This window comes from Candoia aspera, chromosome 11 (assembly GCF_035149785.1).
Source record: "Candoia aspera isolate rCanAsp1 chromosome 11, rCanAsp1.hap2, whole genome shotgun sequence".
Taxonomy (NCBI): domain Eukaryota; kingdom Metazoa; phylum Chordata; class Lepidosauria; order Squamata; family Boidae; genus Candoia; species Candoia aspera.
The window spans coordinates 13,235,427-13,258,492 of record NC_086163.1 but is presented as its reverse complement, the minus strand read 5'-3'; the positions used below and the strand labels follow the sequence as shown (position 1 = coordinate 13,258,492).

The 23,066-nt window shown below is 43.1% G+C and overlaps 1 protein-coding gene across 2 annotated transcripts; it reads left to right on the top strand.

The window, feature by feature from the left end:
• ELMO3 (engulfment and cell motility 3) lies at positions 1-21,687 on the top strand. Of its 2 annotated transcripts, none has more exons than XM_063313185.1 (21): positions 1-175; positions 1,736-1,851; positions 2,005-2,045; positions 4,363-4,435; positions 4,720-4,770; positions 5,930-6,099; positions 6,978-7,077; positions 8,578-8,729; positions 9,248-9,326; positions 9,471-9,521; positions 9,779-9,901; positions 10,007-10,138; positions 10,977-11,081; positions 12,101-12,209; positions 12,772-12,908; positions 14,355-14,518; positions 15,547-15,659; positions 16,108-16,212; positions 17,286-17,368; positions 18,302-18,379; positions 19,084-21,687. In XM_063313185.1, the coding sequence occupies exons 2-21, from the start codon at positions 1,774-1,776 to the stop codon at positions 19,294-19,296; spliced, it is 2,157 nt and encodes a 718-aa protein (XP_063169255.1). In that variant the 5' UTR covers positions 1-175; positions 1,736-1,773; the 3' UTR covers positions 19,297-21,687. The 2 variants fall into 2 exon arrangements, with proteins under 2 accessions (XP_063169255.1, XP_063169256.1); XM_063313186.1 differs by lacking the exon at positions 1-175 and adding an exon at positions 1,383-1,400.
• Positions 21,688-23,066: the final 1,379 nt, after the last annotated feature.

Below are 23,066 nucleotides of genomic sequence, written 5' to 3'. Positions count from 1 at the left end.
CTTCTTTCGGGCCGGGCCGGGCGCTCCTGGACGGTGCGGCTGCTTCCCCGCCTGGGGCGCGCTGGTTTATCCCCGCCCCGAGTCTGGGGACTGATGGACGGAAGAAGCCCAAGCTAAGAGGCGGAGGCGCCCTCTCCCCGGGAGCGGAACGATTCGGGCAGCTGCTGGCGGACAAGTAAGAGGGCTTTGCAATTCTCGACTAGCGCGGAGCGAGTCGGGGCGTTCCTTCCTTTCCAAAGTTTCCGAAAAAGCGGGGGTGGGGCGGGGCGAGGGGCGTTTCCGGGTCCTGGCACGGTCTGGTTTCGCCCAAAAGTGGATGGTTCAGAATAAAAAACGAAAGAGGAATAGGTTGTATTGCTAACTGAGCTTTCCTTCGACACGAGACAAATTTTGTTTGTCACCCTCCCCTGAAGACGGGAGGTGCCACCCTTCTTGGTGGAGGCCTGGTAAGGCTGGGGCATCTCCTTGGCTTGGCAGTGGACTTGGACCCAGGTGACTCTGTGTGTGTGTGCTTGCAAGAATCAAAAGATGAGCCAATTGGAGTTGGGGGGGGGAGTTTTGAGGGTGGCGGTGGTCAAAGGGACTGCATGAACTGGTGCTGGGATTTGGACCTGGAATTAAGTTGGGCCTCACCCTCAGTGGGCACCTGGTCATGCGCAAAGTCCCTCTTGGAGGAATAGCACCAAGCAGGCCAGCTGTCCATGGAATTAAGAGGAAGTGCTTTGAATCACTCAAGTGACAAACCTCTAATTTTAAACATTAGGCAAGGACTGGTTCCTAGAATTAGATCCATTTGTGGGTTTCTAGTTAACTGCCCACCCCTCCGACTAATGAACACTCTGCGGCTCCTGTCAGACAAATGTGACTTTGAGTTAATTTCCTGCTCCTCTTCTCCCCTCCCCCCATCTGCTTGCTTGCTGAACAAAGTTCAGGAAGCAAGCGATCAATGATGGTTTGCAGTAAGCTGTGCAGCATTTCAAATTTGATTCTGGAAATCTGATTCTTTGAAGCACACCAAGGCCCAAAAATTGCACTCATCTGCAACTCATTAAAGCGGCTGAGTCTTTTCCTATGATTGGGCCACTTATGGCAGGGAAGGCTTGACCATTTATTCCTCTCCTTGAGGCCCACTTCAGTCATGCAAGGAAAGGGAAGATAACACCAACTACAGGAGTCCTTGTTTAGTGACCACAATTGGGATTGGCAACTCAGTCATTAAGCAAAGCAGCCACTAAGTGAAACCACAACTCTGCTTATGATTTTACTTCAGCTTTTCTATGCTTTACAGACCTGCAGTTTGTTTGATTGTAAAGTTACTTTTTTATCACCATTGTCACTGAACACTCACTAAAGGAGGGTTACCTGTATACAGTGGGAGCCACTCCGCTTTTCCTTTGCAGGTGATGGGGTTGTAGCCATTCTGCATAACATGTACATATCAGTTGTACACAGACATGCTTTCAGTTCAATTTGCAAGTTCATATGCAGTTTCAGAGTTATTAAGTGCCTAGCTTCAAGCCAGTGCACAAATCAAGTCAGCATGAGGTCTGCAAGTCATTCCCATGCGTGTCAATTGCAGAAATGCCCTGTTTTGCATATATGTGCAAAACCAATTGAGTTTTGCCTGTGTGTCATCAAATATCCTAGCAATAAACTTTTTGTTTCCTGCATAAGATTATTCCTTCCTGATCTCTCTTATGGTTAGGTGACGATGGATGTCTGCATGCTTTTTCAGGAACTCCCTGCAGGTGCAACCAGGAGACAGGGAGGACCATGCCACCTTCCAAAGATGTTGTCAAAATTGCTGTGCAGATGATGGGTGCAATTCCCCAGCTCATAGAACTGAATCAGGTAGAAGTTCTTTACATTTGTTACCAGTTTGCACAATGCACTTTGAAGAGGTGTTCCAGCACTGAAGTGCCTAATTTTATTTCCCACGCACAAGGTCTGCCCAAGGGTGAACTCATGTTGAAACCTTCACATGCTGTTTATGTTTAATTACAGGCTAAGCCTTTGTCAGCAGTTGTGAAAGAAGTCTGTGAAGTGTGAGTATCTATTCTTTTTTGCCTTTACCTTATAGCAGATCAACTTGGACAGCAAGAAATGTGCTGCTGACTGATTCCTAAAACAGTTCCAGATAGAAGCTAGTGCTTCCCAGATGTTTGTAAAAACTTGCTATATTTTTCCACAGCTGCTTTAAGTAATAACTTAAATATGCTTTTTAAGGGGCTCTGTCAGTTTTCTGCCTTTAGTTTTGTTACACACTTCAGCTTTGTTGAATTTGCCTTTTAGAATTCCCTTTTTTATTTTTAAACAAACACAACTCTAGCTGTCATTGCTAGAGTCAGTTGTAAAGACATGTTCAAAAATATGTGAGCAGTGTCTGTTGAACATTTCAAGGAAGAAACATTTTTAGAGATCTTTGGTGAGGACGCTGTGCATTTCATAAGCAGAAAATATTAAAATCTTTATGATACCAAGCTCTAGAATCTAAAATGGATTCTAGTCCATTAAATTCATGCCATAATCCATTAATTTGTTCTTAAGGAACCAGACTGTTTTTGTTGCCCTGTAATAAACCAAATGCCTTGTACTATTGTCCAACAAAACTGGTTGATTTTGTCTACTGTTAGCAAAGTTAACATATTTGGCAAAATGTTAACAAGCTGGGCATACATAATAAAGAAACATACACATATTTGTCTTTCGTGCATTTGACTAGCATCCAAATAATTTATCCAATCAACTTACATTTTCATAAATTATCTAAATGTTGCAGTTTTGAAAAATGAAACATTATTTTTTATTATGCTCAGCTCGGGCAGTTCATGTAACAAGAAAGAGGGTAAATCCATGTAACAGAAAAGATGGGCATATTTTAGAAGCCCTCGAACTAAAAATAACTTTAAACTTTTTCTAACCAACTCACCAAGAAATCACTTTTGCTGAACCATTTTTTAAAAAAATCAAATTTACCTGAAAGGAAGACAAGGATCGGTTCAGAATTATCACTGTGGGAATTTGAAGGGTGATCTTACATTTGAAGAATAGAGGTAGATCCTGTTGAAAGGAAGAGGCGCATTTTCCTCTGTCTCATTAGAATGAACCTCTTTTAACTAGTTCGGAGTCCATAGATCAGTTTCTGGGCTGGCTGGGAATTCTGGGAGTTGAAGTCCACACATCTTAAAGTGGCCAAGGTTGAGAAACACCACTATAGATCAGTGAGACTACCCAACTACTGACCACAGGCGTTTTTATAGATGTCTCGCTCTTAATGAGATAGAAACTGTGGCATTGGTTTCACCTTTCCTGTCCTCTTTGCTACCCTTCACCCTCACCCTTTCCCTATCCTCTCCTCCACCATCACTTTCCGTTGGAATGAGGGGTGTGTACCTGTCCATATAAGAGAGGGTGGTTGGTATCTGTGAAAGAGGATGGGTTGCGAACGTACTTGCAGGGGAGTAAAGAATCGATTTTACAGATTGGTGCCTCATTGTAAAGGAAGTAAAGTGTAATTGGTAGTTAATTCAGCTAGTGTGAGGAGTTAGTTTCTCCTGACCATGCTCTTTTCTGGATACATGTGTACATGGCAGCCTTTCTCAACCTTTTGACCCTGGAGGAACTCTTGAAATATTTTTCAGGCCTCAGGGAACCCCTGAACATTCAGGCTCAGATATAGGCCAGAAGTTGCAAAATTATTATATTTGTTTCATCTGTAGGCCTATACACACACACACACACACACACACACACACACACACACACATGCACACACTGTGTGTGTGAGCGTGTGTATGTTAACAGTGTTCTTAAACTGAAAATAAAGAATGAAACTTACCTCTTTAATGTGAAGTTGTCCGAATTTGAGATAATTTTTTAAATAAATCGTGATCTCCCAGAGAACCCCTAGTGACCTCTTGCAGAACCCTAGGGTGCCACAGAACCCTGGTTGAGAAACCCTGGTACATGGACTCTTCCACCACAAGCACATGTCCATGGAGGTGGGGGAAAATCTCTAGGAATTGGTAAGCTGTGGTTGAAAATGATATTGCACAGAATTTTGGTATCCCTGTGTGTGTGTATGTGTATAATACACATACACATGTATAGATTTCTCCTTAATTCCCTCCCCCTTTTTTTGAGGATTGTCTTCAGTTGAGGGTCAGGTTCCTTTCAGGTAAATACAGAATTTGATTAAACTTTGTAGAAACCTTAGCTGGTCAGTTTCCTTAGCTGAGTAGCAGAGGAAGCCTTCTGTGCGATTCAGACAAGATGTCTCCTTGGACATCTGGTTTCTTCCCTGGGAGATGGAAATATACCCCCGATTGCTTTGGGAACTCTGATTGGGTGTCTCTAATATAGGTGGAACCTGAATAATTCCGAGCGCTATGCTCTGCAGTATGTGGATGGCCAGCAAGCCTACATCACGGAATTGGTGAGTGCATTTGAGAAAAAGTCTGGTAGGCCAGCACTGTGTTTAAAAAATGCATGCAAGGAAGGTTGTAGGCTGGAAAACAAAGGATGGAAATTGAGGGATTAAAACAATTTTTTCTGTCTCTCATTTTTCAGTTCCCCTAGCTAGTTAAAATTTTTGCAAGATAGAAATTTGGAAGATTGACTTAAACTTTTTTTCCCCAAGTTCCTCCTTGGTTGCTTTTATTTATCGTTCTGAGTGCAAGACTTTGATTGTGCAATTATTTTCTTGTGTTGTTTTGTTAGAACCGTGGAGAGATTAAGAACGGGAGCATCCTGCAGTTGACAACTGCTCCGGTAGGTCCCGCTGTAAACTAGAAAGCCTTCTGAATTGTTTCTTTGCTCAAAGACCATATTCTTTCTACAGTGCATAAAGGCACCTGCTCAAAGACCGTATCTAGGCTGCAGATTTCAAACACATAGTCTCTGCATGCCTTTTTCCTTATTTTCATAATGGATTTTTTGTCATCTTGCAAATATTGCATTCTGATCATTAGAACAAAACCGGATAATCATTTTGCATCCTGTTGGCTGCTCCAGTTTGCTCATTTACACACCCATTAGGATGGTGATGCATTTTTTTTTTAGCCAATGCAGGAGGCTTGGAACATTTTAAGGCTGTGTTATAGAATACTTCTGAGAGGCACTTTGGTGTAGTGATTAAGGCACCGGGCTAGAAATCGGGAGACTGCGAGTTCTAGTCCTGACTTATGCTCAAAGCCAGTTGGGTGACCTTGGGCCAGTCACTTTCTCTCAGCCCTAGGAAGGAGGCAACGGCAAACCACTTCTGAAAAACCTGCCAAGAATCTGCAGGGACTTGTCCAGGCAGTCTCCGAGAATGAGACATGATTGAACGGATTAAAAAAAAAATCTGCCAAGAGCCTGTTAATTTGTGTGAAGGGCGGGAGAAACAAATTTAAACCCCACCAAGGAATAAGAGTCATTTGTACTCTCTTGTCAACGTTGGGCAAGCCCCTATGTATGGCAGGATTCCTGTCTGCAATTTTTTAAAAAATCTTCTCTTGCTGAGCCTTTGACTTGTGCCAAATCTAGCCGAGGAACCAAGCCAAGCTGTGAAGAGTCAGTTGATCTTGTCTTCCTGCCAACTACTGATCCCATGAACCTGACAGTGACTGCACCTTTATGTTAGTGCACATAGCTGGATGCAAAGTCTTATGTGTTCTTTTCGTCCAGGCAGTCTCTGAGAATCAGACATGATTGAATGGATGATTTTTAAAAAAATTGCTTTAGCAGTTGTTCTTTTTCCATCAATGCCATAAAATAACCACCAGTATTTTAGCTCCTCCTCAAAGTGGAAAGGCCCCAAAATTCGATGATCTTTGCTCTTCCTCTTCTGACCCTGTTCCTTTCTGAGCTGGGTGACCGGAACTGTAGGCAACAATATTCCAAGTGTGGCTACATCATCAACTTTGATCCCCAAATATCTCCTTGGCAGGATCAAGAGGCAGCAAAACTGCATGGGGGTATTCAAAGCAACAGTGTGGATGTGAAGACTGACTCTTTGAAGAAGCTGGCGAGCCTTTCCCGGGATGTGGCGTTTGCACAGGAGTTCATTAGCAGGAATGGCCTTAATCAGCTTTTCCTGATTGTGGAAGAAGACAACCAGTGAGTGTCTTGAGGGCAAAAGGGTGCTTCGCAAACACAGCTGCTTTTGGCCTGAGTCTTCTTTCTAATCTCTTAAGGATATTTTCTGCAGCATCTCAGGTAGCTATGGGGTGGACAGCCCATGGCATATGGACTGAATGTGGCCTCCTACGATGCCCTTATGTGATTGCTGGAGCCACTGTGCAATTTGCCAGTGAACTGTGACCATGACTGCCATTGTAAGAACACCGGTGTTTTTAAGGCTTACTGTAGTGGGGAACACACTTTTTTAAAGGAAGGCAAATTCCCCAAAAATGTTTTAGCTTTCCTTTGGCTCTGTCCACATTAGGCCACACTTTTCATTGGTGTGCCACCTTCAGCCAGTAAAACTGACTCATCACTGAACTAGCCTGTCTGGTATAGTTAGGAGGAGGAGGTGTTAACCCAAATGTGTTTAACTAACTGTGCATTTTAACTCTCCCTTCTTTCAGGCTGCATGGTTCTCCATTAGGTTCCCCTTTTTTTTCTTCCCCTGTGAAGTCATCAATCAGTAATAGTAAATTATAGGAATTCAATTGTCCATTGTGGCCAGAGTGAGTCGTGCAAAGGGCGCACGTTTTAAATATAACAGACATTTCTCGACAACATTATTGTGGTGGCAATTGAGGATTTCCTAGGAAGATTCTACACTGTCTCTTTCTGCTTCCTTGGCCTTTTTTTCTGGGATGTTGGCTATTATAGAGACATTTTTCTTTTTCTTTTTCTTCTCCTCCTTCTCCTTCTCTCTTCTTCCTTCTCTCTCCTCCTAGGTTCCTCTAATGCATCCTTCCTATGGTTTCTGGGTTTGAGTCTTCCACCTGCACTTTGGCCCTTACCCTGTTTGCTGTCTGTTACTCCAGTACAGGGGAGATTCTGGCGTATGCCCTGAAAGCCTTTGTGGAGCTGATGGAACATGATTTTGTTTCCTGGGAGACCCTCAGCCCCACTTTCATCAAAAAGGTAAGGGTCATCACTTGGAAGCAGGACCTGTTATACCAGAGCATCTAGGTTCTAGACTTCTGCTCAGGAGATGATGAGGACTTAGTGGAGTTGGAAGCAGAGGTAGGCAAACTGGACTTCATGGATGTCTCATTTTGTGTCCATAGGCTCCTGACATACACACACACACATCCCTTCTCCCTTTTCTTCCTCTCTCTCTCCTTTCTTTTAAAATGAGTGAACAGGAAGTTAATGTATTGCAAAATCTCTGCCTCTAGCATCATATTTATTTTCAAGAATATCTCTGAGTCACAACTAGGAACAGTGGCTGGCTACATCCATCTGTCTGTTGGCCTATCTTCTAATCTACCCAATAATCAAGCTTTTCTGGGGTGATTAAAAAATGAGTTGTAATATTAAGCAATTCTAAAAACACTGAAAAAGTATAATGAAAATAATAAAATAAGTAGCACAGGAAAGCTTTTTTTTTAAAGTTCCACTATGTCAGTGTAAAATGGCCACTTAAAGTCAAATTGTACAAAATTTGAAAAAGGCCAAGGAATTTTACTTTAATTTTATCAATTATATGTTAATTTTTTTGCTTATCACTATTGTGTGGTTTTTATTTGTATTTGTTAAATTCATTAATATTGTTTTTAAAAAATTATGAGAATGGCTTTGGGAAGAAAGAAGAATATCTTTGGCTGACACCAGAAAGACTTTAATAGGGGAAGTGATGGGGGACCCCACAGGAAGAGCATAGGCAGCTAACGGAGCCCCTGAGCCTATCTGGATCTCCTTCCAGTAATATAGGAGGTTACCAGCATTACTTTAGCAAGGATCTGAGTTGCTTTATCAATTTCTGGAACAATTAACTTGATATTTTCCAGAGTCAATTCAATGGTAGCCAAGGGGGAATTGTGTATTTCCACAAGTATCTAATTTTCTAGACCAGGGTTTCTCAACCAGGGTTCTGTGGCACCCTAGGGTTGCGCAAGAGGTCACCAGGGGTTCCCTGGGAGATAATGATTTATTTAAAAAATTCAGATTCGGGCAACTTCACATTAAAGAGGCAAGTTTCATTCTTTATTTTTAGTTTAAAAAGACTGTTAATGCACGTATACCAGCTTATATTTGGGCCTGAATGTTCAGGGGTTCCCTGAGGCCTGAAAAATATTTCAAGGGTTCCTCCAGGGTCAAAAGGTTGAGAAAGGCTGTTGTAGACCATATAGTTTTCTGAAAAATTCTGGTTATTCACAGGCTCTGCACTGCTAAAAGCTTAAGAACCAAGACTGCAGTGGCTTCCAAGCAAGAAAACTGATTTTTCATAACTATCCATATGACTTACCACTTAGTTTATGCAAATACTGCCCAGGAGATTTGACCAACTGAGTGCCAGCCATGTTAAAAAACCGCAACTCTGTAGTTGTAAAGAGGGAAGGAATCAGAGCAATTAAGCAAACTGAGATACTGATCCCTCTTGGTCATCTAGTTATCTGAAACCCTGTTCTTTGGCTGTAGATCGTGAGTTACATCAATATCATCCCCCTGGATGCTTCCATCCAGCAGATTTCCCTGGCCATCTTGGAGAACATGGTGCCCACCAGCCGGGCTCTTTTTGAGCTAGTCAAGCAACAGGTGACCCTGGACCGCCTCATTGCTCTCCTGCAAGTGTAAGCATAGGATAACCAGTATGGAATAGCTTTCCAGCCTTTGGGAACCCACAAGCCATGGGGCTTGGAAATGGCTGTGCTGCTTCCCATCAATAGCTCTCATTTGCTGGCGCAAGGGGAATCCACAAAGAATGGGATGCTGCTTCCCAAGGTTGCAGCTGCAACCTTCCATCCTTCTGTCTCTAGAGAGGGATACTTATTAATATCAAAATCTGTCAATCGCTTCCAGCTGTTTTGTGATCATCCCAATCTCTCCAGATGAGGGTTTTTACTCATCACGTCTTTATGGGAGTTGTATCTCCCAACACTGGAAATCCCACTGGCTGTGCTGATCCCTTTCTCGTGTGTGGGTGGTGGTGATTTTATGGCCCTCCCAGTTTCATGATGCTCCCTGGAAAATTGGGGGTCTCTTTGGCAATCACACTGAGGATCCTTGGTGAGAATACTGGGGGTTGTGGGGAGATCTGAGCCCTTCTGGTATTGGAAGCCTAATTCTCGGCTTTTTTCCTCTCTAATAGAATGAACACGCAGCTGCAGCTCAAAGCTATGGCTCTTCTGATCGCTCTCCTCCTCAATGCCGGGGACACAGAAAGAAGGGTAAGGTGGATGTTTTAAATCTTATACCTTTAGATGTACCTTGGTGGGTAAAAAGAGCTGGAGACACAAATACCACAAATCCTACAAGAGAAGGATGGTGTGGTAGAATGTAGGATTGTCTCACTGCCTCCTTTCTGTTTCTAGGACATGATGGACTATCTAGGGGAGAAGAACCTCAGACAATTTATCCACAAGGTGGGCATGGAGGTGGCATCTGTTTCCTTCTCCTAGGCTTCTTGTCTCCCTCACACCTTGGCTGCCAGGTCTAACTTTCAGAGGGTCTCTTCGCTCTGTCCTCACCCGCAGCTTCTTGGCCTAATGCTTTCACCTCAGTGGACAGGCACGTTTGTCCTTGCTGAACCCTGCTTTAGGAAATGGGATGTTTGCTCCCAAGGGGAATGATGGGGCAGTGTTAGCAACTGGCTGATGGCCTCTCTTGGACTCCTCTCCAGAACATTGTCCATGCCTCAGATCCAATTGCGGATGAGATGGCTCACTACCTCTATGTCCTGCAGTCCCTCACACTGAACCTTCTGGAGCGTCGAATGAGGACTCCAATGGATCCCTATTCTCAGGTCTGTCCCTTTTTCTTGAGTCTCTCTCCTGCTTACTCAACCGATTGGGTGGCAGCTTCCCTGCTCCTCAGCCAACCAGACAATCTGGTTCTTTTCTGTGGGCAGGAACAACGGGATCTCCTCCAGTCTTTGCGCCATGCTGCCTTTGTGTCTGAGAATGAGTCTTCTGCTGGCAGCTATAACACTGAGCGTCGACACTCTCTCTGTGCCAAGGAGTTCCGCAAGCTGGGCTTTGTGGTGAGTTCTGCCCGGACCTTTTGAAGCTGCTCAGATGCAAGAGGGGCGTTTTCATGGAGAGAACAGCCCAGACCAGACAGCCTGTTAGTGGCCAAGGGGTACAGATAGTGGGCTAACTTTGGTGCAAAAATGAGTGGGGAAAAAGAGGGCTGGACGAAGGGATTTACAGTATATAAAGGTCCATAAACACCCAACCACTAATATTGTCTTACAAGTCCTAAAATGCCACATTTCTGCTGCATTTTTACAGAACATTGAAGAAGAAATCTAGGGATCATATAACTGCATTGAAGGGATGCAGGCTGACCCATTTTTTCTGGCCTGGTTCTCTAAGCACAGGTCAGGACTTGGCCTGGCCATTGTTTATGTCCTTTACATCCATAAAGTTGTTCCAGAGCACAGATAGAAATAAAAAGAGTATTTGGGCCCAGCAGTCTAGCAGGTACTTCTGCCTAAACTTGGCAAGGAAAACAGGCCCCATCTCCTGCTTTGTTGAGGGCTAGAGAATCTGGAGCCCCCATCAGTTTAAAGAGGCCTGCCTAGGCCTCTAAGTCCAAACAGGTATATTTGGATGTGCAACTTTTTCAGGAAAAAAAAAGTAGTTTTGGACCATAATAATTTGAACATCTCACAAAACTGATTCCTTAATATGGAAAACACAGGTACTCTTCCAGTTGCATACATTTGTTCAGCCAAAGTCCTTTACAAGCAGAAAGAATTATGTCCATGTTTTTTGAAGTATTGTGGAATTTATTGATTTCAAGGCCATGGAAATGGCGGTTGTATCCTGTATGAGCTTTCCTTGGAAAACACATTGCTCTATAACATTCTGTTTCAGAATAACAGTAACCCTGCATTGGATCTGCACCGGACCCCTCCAGGGCTGCTTGCGCTGGACAGCATGGTCTATTTCTCCAGGCATTTCCCAAATGCCTACAGCAGGGTAAGAGAAAGATGTGTTTTCCTTGTAAAGCTGCTCCTTTGCCTGATTGTTGCTTGCTTCCTGGATTTCTACTTTAACAATAAGAGGCTCGGAGATTAACTAGTATGATTTGTACTGATAGTATGTCTCTTTTTTGACTCCACCATTAGCCTTCTTCAACTTTTACATCTTCCAGTGTATTGGAACTGCGACTCCCAGAATTCCTAGCCAGTATTGCCCATGGGAATTCTGGGAGTCGCAGTTTCAAGGCAACTGGAAAGCATCCGGATGGAGAAGGTTGAGATTTTAAAGTAGACACTGGATTGGTTTGCATGACAATTTTTATGGGACAATAGTTATCTTTCTCCATACCAATAGCTCATCCTGGAGATGGTCTATCTGTGTGATTGCTAAGAGTCCACAGAGACTTAATGGCAAATAATCAATTAATACCAATAGACCAATTCTCTTGGCATGGATCTGTATGTGACCAAAATAACATCATTCACACTCAGAAGGGAAGAATTGTATGTGCAAGATAGAAAAGTTAAAAATGGGATACAGCAGTCACTGTCAATTTTAGAGACCATGTGCAATCAGTAAGATTTTTTACCTATCTGTGGGAAGCCATCAGAGAGATGGAAATCCATAGCTTCTGCTTTTGTGCAGAAGGTTGCAGCTTAAAGCTGGGTAAGTTCCTTGAAGGCCAGATCCTCTGTTGGTCAAGTTGATACACTGAGTCTGTCAACTAAGTAGAAGGCAGTTTTTCTGTGTTCCTATGATCATGCTGTCTCCTTTGTTCTAAATCCATACTCTGTCACTGGGTGATACCTTTGTTAGGACTAATCAATATGACACCAAAGAATCTTGAAGTCTTCATCTTCATAACTCATTGTCAGAGATGACAAAAGGAAGGAGATGGACAAGTTCTACTGTTTAAAGTCAGTTCTCAAGATAGTGGTTGTAGACTAAATGCATGGAAACCGTGATCATTGCCAGAGTATACCCAACGGATTCTAATACTGACCCCCTTTTCTCAGTTTATTCTTGAGAATAGCAGCCGAGAAGATAAACATGAATGTCCATTTGCTCGGAGTAGCATCCAACTTTCCTTTATGCTGTGTGAGATTCTTCATGTAGGGGAGACATGTGAGTATTCCTTCTGCTTCTAGTCATCCAGAACGTTTTGGTGCTGTGATTCCATCAGAGACTTCTATAGTTTGTCAAGAGGAGATGTGATAACACAGTAGGCCTCCTGGTTCTTACCCCAGGAAAGTCATCCTGTTCCTGGGACTGCAGAGTAAAACGGGTTGGCAGGAAGTAGTTTTGGATCTATTAGCAGTTTTTGGGGTAATTTGGGAATGAGGAGAAGCACTAGTAGGTTGGTAAGCATTGGATAATTGTATGTATTCTTCTCTGCTTTCCATAATTTTAAATTATACATTTTAATTGAAAACTGCTTTGTTATCTCACCATACAGCTATTACAGTTTTTGGAAAGTAAACATGTTTTTATTGTGTTAGTTTTTTTAAGGACTTTTGCAAATTGGATTCCTTCCTCCTCTGGGATAGGAGCAGCAAAAATAACTTCTCCCATCCTAAAATTATGCTGTTTGTTAAAATTAAAACCCACGGGGTAAAAACAAGGAGTAGATATCTGTGTAAAAGAAGGCAAAGGACATCCAGGGATTGTGATAATTCCCTTATTGCAGGCTCAGAGACAGCCCAGGCCTTCTACCCCATGTTCTTTGGCCAAGAACACTTCTTTGAGGAGCTCTTCTGTATTTGCATCCAGCTGTTGAACAAAACCTGGAAGGAGATGCGAGCTACTCAGGAAGATTTTGACAAGGTATGGCCCAGATGTGGTTTGCAGTGAGCTCTAAAAAGGGATACACTTGGCTGATATGTTTTTGAACTGCTCGGTTTTTCAGTACTGAGGATGTAACATTTCCTTTTTTCTTTCTAAGTCAACCTGAACTGGGCTGAAAGAGAGGGATGGTAGAATAGTGGTCTTCATTGGAGTCTCTGGTCTACTGACTATAGTGGGGGTGATTTTAAAAAATGGGAAGATGGGAAGCTGCAAAGCAAACTGCCAGCTTTCCAGTATAGTCATTTTTAGAATGTAAATCAAATTGGTGGCCACCTATCTAGGTAAAAAACAGAAGCTTGGGGGCACTAGATGGGCTTCTGGGAAGCAACTTCACACATTAGTCTTTTTGTGAGTAAGAATTTCTGATTTCTACTACAACAGTCCCTTTTTAAATACGCACAAAACAAAACCCTGGAGTCAATTTTGTGAAAGTGCTTGCTTTCAAAATTCCAGATATTCTTGCTGGCATAAAAAGGTTGCTTGCTCTGTGCCGTCTCCCATGGGCATAGAAAAATTAGTTCAGAAGGAATGGACAGAGCTAGGATCCCATGTTGGGTGTTGTTCTCTACCATGAAGTTCTGTTGCCTTCCAATAGTCTAGAAGTTATCAACTTTCTGGCTAGTGCAGGATTTGATTTGATTTGATCTGATCTGATTTGGATTTTGCAGATGAAATTAGAACAAAGCCTCCCAAAAAATAAGTGATAAAGTGTTTTTTTCCCATAAACTTGCAGGTCTGCATCCAATAACATGTGTTCTCTATATAAAAGAAATCAGGAACCAGGGGAATTAATAGTAATGAATAGTAATAAATTAATAGCAATAAATCTACTGGTATTGATAGTAATAAATCTACTGGTATTAATAGTAATAAATCTACTGGACTTTTGTGAGTAATGCAAAGCAAAGGCTCCTGTGCATGAAATTACTAGCAAGCCAGAAAATCTAGTCACTTACCTACAGTGGTTAATTAGCTATAATTCTGGCATGTGTTAGCCAAAATTGGGGAAAGAGATAAAGGAGACATGCAGTTTTGACTTCCAACCCTGTAGTCTAGCAATGGCCTTCTTTTTTGCAATGGGCCCTTCTCTATGATTGCTGAACACTGACAGCACCCTTTCTCATAATTTCAAGGTGAGGATACATTAAAAAAAAGCAGCATGAGATCCAAGGCATATCACAGCTAAATAAAAAGGACAAGCCCCTCTTCCGCACCTCCCCATGCCCCAAAGTAGCCCTCCCCAGTCTGCAGCCCTGATCTCCCCAGGTTAAAAGCAGTCCCCAGCCACCAAAAGCTTGTTCACCCTTTGCTAATCTTTGCCCCATGATTTGCATGTTGGAAGGAGCTTTGCAAGCGCTTTTTGTTATGAGAGATGGAGGTGCAGAGGACACACCTGTGCAAATAGCTCTCTGGATCTTCCCCCAGGTGATGCAAGTGGTTCGGGAGCAGATCACCCGGACCCTGGCCTTGAAGCCCACTTCACTGGAACTCTTCAAGAGCCGAGTGAACACTCTCAACTACAGTGAGATCCTGCGTCTCCGGCAGACCGAACGCATGCACCAGGAGGAAATTCTACCTGTCCCAGTCCTGTGAGTAAGGAGGCCTTCAGCTGTATCCCTGATAGATGTGTGTGTGAGTGTGTGTGCGTGAGAGCAGACACACACGCACACACACCTAGAACATGTAGGACTGAGCTCTATTCAAGCACTTCCTGCCATCATGCAAAGAAGAACTATTGAGTTGCTTCCATGGACCTTGGACTTCACCTTGTCAGAGATGGTCACCCATTGAGATAGCAGATACTGCTCAGCTGCAGGAAGGATTTTGTGCTGCATCAAATATTGCTCTTTCCTCTTTGGCTTCACTGTTTCTCACCCCAATTAATCAAGCCATTTTCTGTTATGGTGACTTGTTATCTTTATTAGATTATATTTGGATAGATACCTGCCTTTTGACACTTCCCTGGAATCTTTTCAAGGAAGGGCAGTAAGATGTGTTTTAAATAAAGGAGACAATGATAATTTTCATTCATTCTAGATAGCTTAATACTCTGCCCTGGATTGTGTACATATTAGTTGAAACATAGTATAAAATCAAAGCAGTATAAAACAAAACAGTCCAGTAAGACAAAATTCTTGAGGAGTAACAGCAGTGCATAAAAATCACAAGGAGTAGCAGCAATAAAACAGCCTTGTTCTAAAAACATGGGTATCCGTTACTATTTGTGTTTTAATGGATTTGTCTTTATTGTCTATATTTGTTTTTCCTTTGTGGTGTTTTAAAGAAATGTTTATTTTAAGCTACAAAGAGTATCCAGTGTGAACTGAAAGAGGGGATGTTAAGGTGGGGTAGAAATCGAAGAAATAAGTAACGTGCCTGGAGAAACAGGATACTTGGCATCCAGAGGCACCAGGGTTATTTTCCTTCTGCTTCTTGATGCAAAGGCCCTCTTCTTGGCCATGCTAACTATGAAATCTGGGAGTTGGGATCTATCAGACCTGGGGCACCTATTTTAGAAAACACCCTTCATGGGAAAGAAAATTCTAATGCTTTTGGAAGGTCACCTAGCCCATGTTACAAAGGGCTGCGCTTTATTCTCTGCTTGCTTTCACCCCAGGGAGTTGAGAGAGCGACTGAAACCTGAACTCATCAAGTTGATCCAGCAGCAGAGACTCCTGCATCTTTGCGAAGGGACGCTTTTTCGCAAAATCAGTAGCCGTCGCCGTCAAGGTAAGATGAGAGATGGCAGGTTGGAGGAATGAATCAAGAGAAGAAATGTGTGGCTTGAATATGATCATGGTGGTTATTGAAGGAGATCAACACAGGGAGGCTTACATTTCCATGCTGTTCAAATTGGGTCCCAGGAGAGAGCCGGAGCTGGAAGTTGGATGGGGTAGAGCTGACCCTCCCAATTGTCTAGCTTCCCAGCACCAGCCCTGAATCTGCAAGTTATTCCTAGAATCTTGCTCCAGAACTCACAGGGGAACTCTGCTCCTGGATAGGGCATCGCTCCAAGGTTTTTAGCCAAGCTCTCCTGCTCCAAAAAGCACTAAATACGGTACAGATAGGTAGCAATCTGTTTGATCTGTTGGCTTTTAAGGATGGAGAAATCTATCACAGGACTTGTTCTCAGGCTTGTGACTTGTGAGTTTGAGTTTGTTTTTCTCCTCTTTGGCAGATAAGCTCTGGTACTGCCGCCTTTCCCCCAACCACAAATTTCTCCATTATGGAGATGTTGAAGAAGGTGTGGAAAATCCACCAATAGAGGGCCTGCAGGAGAAAGGTTTGTGACAAATCCCCATCTTTGTAGGCTTGTGCATCTCACCTTTACTCCCTGGATGGTTAGCAAGGCCGCTTGCTTTCCCTATCCCACCAATGGAGGGGAAGGGAGGAGTGAAAAGATTGGAGAAGGTGTGCTAAGTTGCTTGGCTGGCTGGGGAATTCTGGAAGTTGAAGTCCACATATCTTAAAGTTGCCAAGTTTAAAAAACACTGTTTTACAGTGTTCCCCACAAAGTCTGGCCCAGTTGTTGTGCAGTGCTACCAAAAATCAAGTAATAAGATAAGAAACAGGAAACTGGCCTGCTGCAAGTAATATGCTACTTCCAGCATCTTCTTTGGACCCTATATGCTTTTTTAGAAAATAAAAATGATGGACAACCCACTGTCTTTTTTGAGGAGGGGAGTGATACCCACTGGTTTAAAATAAAAACAAAGATTGTGGGGAGGGAGTTTTTTCCTGACTGGCCATGTCCCTGTAGCGCCATCTGGTGAGAGGACCCATAACACGCTTCAAAATTTGGTAGGTGTCCGCCAGTGCCAAAGAGTCCTTTTTTTCTGTGCCGTTGGAAAACACCAGGCCAAATCTTTTGTAGGAGTCCACCTGTTCTGTGAAGTCTTTTGTTCTGGCCTGTAATCCTTCTTCACAGAAGCAAATCAGAAGGTGAATTCGGCTTTGCTCACCCTTGTTCCTTACCTCCTTTGCCCTTCCTCCCTCCCTGTCACCATTTGAGCAGAAAATAGCCAGATGAAGCACCAGCTGCCATTTCTTCTCTCACCATTACATGATACCAGGAACCAGGACTTAAAGTTTGCTAAACAAGCCATAGCAAGAAATGAAGGCTTGGGGGAGACTCCAGACTTCACGGACTATGTTCGCACAGCATCTTTAATGTGGCTACTGAATTAACCCATTTTTTTTGTTTTTAATGAACTTAGTTAAGCATGCTCTTGGAAAAGTGGCCAGAATACCTGCTTTTAAATTGGGGATTTCTTAGATTTGAGGTTTTCATCTCTCTCATTGTGAACCTTCTTGGATCTAGGTAGGCTCTAACCTGAAAACTTATTTTCTCTCCAGTTTCTGTGGCTGACATGAAAGCATTGCTAGTTGGCCGGGAATGCCCACACACCAAGGAAAAGAGTTCGGGCAAGCAGAACAAGGTCAGCATATGTCTCATCTGTGCTGCCAGGATCTCCCCCTCTTAAATCCCTTGCACCCCCCCCAAGAACTGAAAAGTTGGCCCTGTGTATCCAAACAGGTGTTGGAGACTTCAGATAGCTTGCAGCTGTTGGATAGCATCTCCTTCCTAGACCAAGGACTTTTGTGTGGCTTGGCATTGGGGGTGATTGTGATGATTGTTACTGCTGCTATTATGTTGTTTGCCTCTGGTAGTATTTTCTCTCTCGACAAAGGAAGAGTAGATAGGTAATTGTCATAAATAACTAACTCAGTAGCTAGGCATGCCCCATTCTTTAGTGTCCCTGTAACTGGAAGGAAGGCAGGAGATTTGTACTTTCAGACTTGCAGGATTCTGTTAAGGTAGCCTTACAATAAAGTAGAATTAGTTCATCTGGTTGTGCTTCCTGTCTGGCTTGCCTGGGAGGGCTGACAACAATTGAAAGTCTGAAAGTACAAATTTCCCTATTTGTCGCTTGAGCGGTCAGGGCGGGTCTTTCCTAAGCTGCTGCTTTAGACCGTTACTGTCTCTCTACTCCCTTTCCTTTCATCTGATCATTCCCTAGGCAGCATCTCTTCCCTCCATCTTCCAAGGTCATCCCCACATTCCATCACACCATATGATGACTGGACTCTTGGAATACACTAAATCTGGGTCAAAAAACACAGTTATGTTTGTGTATACTCAAATAGACCATAAAGACCTTAATGTGGCATGTGGTATTCACAACATACTAAGATGGTGCCTGAGTTCCTGTCACATATTGACTCACAAATGACCCAGTTCCATTTTAGCCTTGCCTGTGTTCTGCAGATCCAGCTAATAAGTACCGAATTGTACAGGGTTTCTGTCTTTCACTCTGCCAGCAATTTAAATTGAGCACTTCTCTCCTAAAACTCTTGTTTCCCAACCCTAGGATCTTCTTGACCTTGCATTCTCTGTAAGTTACGATGTTGGAGAGCATCTGAATTTCATTGCGCCCACACGTTATGAGGTGAGTAGCTGCGGGGGAACGTAACAGCCTAACTGGGTTATGAAGAGAGCTCCTCCAAATTCTGTATGCTAAGCATCAGATGAGAAGATAGCGTTGGGACAGTCTGCATTCTGCAGCTGAAATAAGGTGCAGCTATGCATAAACTTTCTGGTAAACTCATTCTTGTGGTTAGTTTTGTCATGTTTCAAACTTTGAAAAACAAGTTGAGTTTTTCAAAGTTGAGTTGGGAAGAGGTGGGAATATTCCCCCTTCTGGGAATATACAGTCAAGAGGAGACTGGAGGTAAGTTGTGTATTGCTGAAAATGGTGTCTTTACCCCTCAGCTTTGCATTTTTTTCAGGTATGTTCTGGTTTCTGCTCCTGACTAACTAGGTTTTGCACCTGGTATGAGGCCATGCTTGGCTTGTTTGCTTTTGTATTCTGTGGAATTTGCTGATGGTAGTTTGCCAGCTATAGTTGAGAGCTTGCAGGATATGCAAACCCAGCTAACTATGGCTTGATCAACAAATCTTGTCTGTGCCAAGCTGTGGAAATCAAGCCAGCTGCGATGTACTTATTAAACCATGGTGAAACAATGCTTTGTGTGAGTCAGGTCATTGAGGCCCCTTTAAGAAAAATGTCTGCATCTGGGCTTCCTTCAGTGTACTGGCTGACGGTTGGGCATGACCGATGAGACCCAAAAATGCTTTGTCCTTGTTCCCTAGTTCTGTTTGTGGACCGATGGACTGAATGTGCTTCTTGGTCGAGAGATGGTCAGTGAAAGGACACAGAGTGACCTGGATATCCTGCTGTCTATGGAGCTCAAATTGCGATTGTTGGATCTGGAGAACATTGCCATCCCAGATGCACCGCCTGACATCCCAAAGCCTCCCAGCAACTTAAATTTCTGCTATGACTTTACCCATATCGAACAGTAAGGGCTGTCTTTTTCCTTAGCACACAGTGCTCCAAAGCAGGATGATCTGCACAGCACATACACTGCTTTACAAATTCACTGGCTTGGTTGTTTGGATCAGCCTGAAAGCCCGATCAGGAATGTGGCATGGGTTCCCTGCTTTCATCTCACATGTTGATTGCTTCCTCTATTTCCACCTTTCACCCAAGTAGCGTTTACTGTGACATCAAAGTTGGGCAAACCACAGGCAACCAATCCAGTTCAAACCACACATCAAAGCATGGTTTGAAGATGAGCAGTGACCACAGATTGCCTAATTCAAACATCACAGCAAACTAAGCGAGTCAAGGAGGAAGGAGTGTGTCAGCTTGTGGTTTGTTCACAGTCTTCCCAATTGGGCATTGGTTGAGTGTGTTTTTTAAACTTTAAATCCTAGAAAATCAGTTATTTCAATCAACGCTTGTGGAGGCACATCTACATTGCTTTCTTCCATTCAAGGTGCCATCAAAATTTGGAACAGGAATTGCTTTGTCAGGGAGGTGAGGAAGTGGGCAAAGAGGCCTTAAGAATAGGAACTGAGCACTGTGGAAGGAAACAGAGAACTGAACAGCCACCTGCTCAGCAGGATATTTGTCTCTATGAGCTAGCCTCTGTAACTGGTGTTAGAAAGATACCCATAAGAAAAAAACCCCCACACACCTACAGACACACACACACACACACATAAACCCACAAGGGAGTTTGGTTTCTTCATAGGTTGGCTTGTGCTCTGCAGAGACCTCATTCCGCAATCTTTAGCATCATCCTAAATGGCAGCCACATAGATGCCCAACAGCTCTTTGGACATGATTAATGCCACAAGCTGCCTCAAGCAGGCAACCACCCCAGCTTCTGCATACTGCACAAGCTAGACTTCCAGTTGCTGCTGGTGTGAAAACTGGGGAGTGGGCTGGTGGCTGTCAGAGCATCGGAACAGACAAAAGAGGCAGAAAGTTCTATTTCTCATCAAGCTGAGCCTTGATCTCAGTTTCAGTGAAAACAGACTGCCACTGGCTTCAGCTGCCTGAAACAATAAGCTTCTAAGGGCAGCCTGGTTATTGGTTTCTGGCTCACAAACAGGTCTTTGAATTATCTCAGCCATGAATTTTTCAAAGTTTTTCTTTGAAATTGTACTTCCCCAGGAATTGCACAAGCCAATTTGGGGGGGTGGGCAGTTGGCTTCTTCCTCTGCTTTCCTTGGGAAGAAAGGAATTGATCTCTCTCAGGCAGACTGGTCCCTTCTCCACCCCTTCCTAAGCTGGTGTAATTTGAAGGCTGTCAAATGCTTGCTCTGCCTTTTGGTACGTTTTGCACTTTACAAAATTGCCCCTCCTGCACTGGAGACAAGGCAGCCACGGTTCCAGTCTTCCTAAGCAAACGGAGGCCTTCTGTTCAAACCTGGAGCACAATTAGCTTTCAGGGACAAGTGGGTGGTTTTTTTTTTGTTTTTTTTTACTTATTTCTGTGACTGTTTGCAAGTACGATGTTTGGTACGGGGAGAGATTCCCGATGATCTCTCTTTTTAAGAATGCTTCGGTAAAATGCATCCAAAGGTATGTTTAAAAAATCCTTTTAGGGTATATTCCTTGGTACTTAAGAGTCAGCACTGTTGCTTTTGAACAATATTTTTGATTCTGTTCCAGCACAAGTTGGATTCTGGATATGCCATAAAACAAACAATCCTTATTTTTTAAATGGCTTTTCCTTATACTTCTTATTCTGCTTGGCCTTAGCCACTGTAAGCTGTTGAAGGACCAAAGCCTTGCATTGTGCAAGACCATTTGCCATCTTGTTCTGTGGACAGAGCTGGACAGAGCACCGTTTTGGTACCTTACAAGGGTGGGGGAAGATGTCACATTGCATCGAGCCAGGGATTAAACTAGAGTCTCTGAGGCTCAGCCTAATCCAAAGGATTGGAGCCTTCCCCCTTTAACTTGACCAAGGGCAAAGCAGTTCTGCAGCATCCTGAGAATGACAGTGGATGGTGACAAAAAGACTGCAGAGAAAGGCTTCTTTTGATAGCTAACTCCCTTTGTCTCTATTAGCTATTTTGAAAGCAAACGTGGCTGATCGTTACTGTTTTCATGTACGTTCTGTGTGAGTTTTTTTTTCTCACCCCACAACAGACATGGAGTCCATCACACTGGATCAACAATTGCCTTTTTTCCCCCCTCCAGCTCTTTGCATAGTATTTAGTCTTGCACCACGGAAACTATTCATTGGTTAAGGACAAACCTCTGTTTCAATAACTGCAAAAAAGGGATTCATGGGCATCCCCCAATTTCCTTCTTGCTCAGATGATTCTACTGTAACAAATTCACTGTGGTACTGCCTTTGGCATAGAAGCCATTAATCATTAAAAAAAAAAAGAGGAGGGACTATCTTTATGGCTTTTTTGGTGTGATTGCATATGGTTGGGATTCCCATACAGAGCACAGAAACTGGGTGTCTTGGAAGTTTATAGGTGGAGTCAAAGACAACCCAGTGAGAATTTTGACTTTTTTATTTAGAGAGATATTCAGAGATGTTTCTGCCTTGAAAACAGCCCATGCCTTCAACAATGGCAGAGCTTCTAATGTACTGGAAAAGTTCTTTAAAATTCAGGCAGAGACTATCTGCCTTGAAAGTAGCCAGTGTTGAACTGTATAGCATAGTCAAACATCAGGAGTTAACCACAGGAAATGTTTTATGACATTTTGTCAAATTTCAATTCCATGGGAGTCATGGATCCTTGATTTTGGACGCATTCTGTAAGTTAGCCCATTTGAGGTACCTTGGTTCAAAAATTGTTGGCCTATGATGCACCGTTTCACCCAGTTGAAGGTTACAAAGTATCAAATAGACACAAGTGTTTTAGTATATAGATTGAGTAGTAACCTCTTATGCTTCAGCAGTAGATGCTTTGGGAATATTAGTAGATGCTTTGGGAATATTTTTTAGTCTAACAGTGGGCCTTCTGTGAAGGGTTATTGCTTGTGAAACAGCTGGAACTGGAGGACAAACTGAGAATGTATCTTCACTGGAAGTCAATGAGACAAGCCTTCCAGATAGCCAGATAAAAATGGTTGAAATCTTAAGATGATTTTCTGCTCAATACTGACTTTTCTCATTAGATGATCATGAGATTTTGGGACATTTAAAAAAATTGCATCTTAATTAATCTTATGCCTCTGCAGGCATCATATTAGGTGGTGGACTACTTGGGAGCGTCACACTCTAATTTGTAATCTCAGGTTGGGGTAGATTTACCTTGCGGATCAAAACCTTGAAACCTACTTACTGGAGCCAGTGGAATAACAGTGGCTGAAACAAACAGCTGTTTGCTAAGCGGAGTGCCTCTGCCTAATTCAGGAGCATTTGATCAGTACCGAATCAAGCTCACACATCTTTCCGCACACCTTCCTAGGATTCCCCCAAACGTTCATTAGAAAAAAAGGCTTTTGAAGTTATAATGGTCAAAGCATATCAGAAAACTCCTGCAGATATACAGGAGGCCATTCTGAGATTTATCACTTGATTCACATTTACCTTCCCCTGTTCCTTCTTAATTTTGTGGCCAGTGGGTTAACTGGTAGGCCTTTTTTTTTAAAACTGTTGTGCACAATGCTAGATTTCAGGCATGTTTTGACAAATTTTGGAGAACGTGACTCCTAATGCTATTGTGCAGAAGTAGGCATGTGGTAGGCCTCAGATGCTTTGGATGATAACTTGCAGGGACTTGGGGAAACCAAAATCAAATACATAACTCTTAGC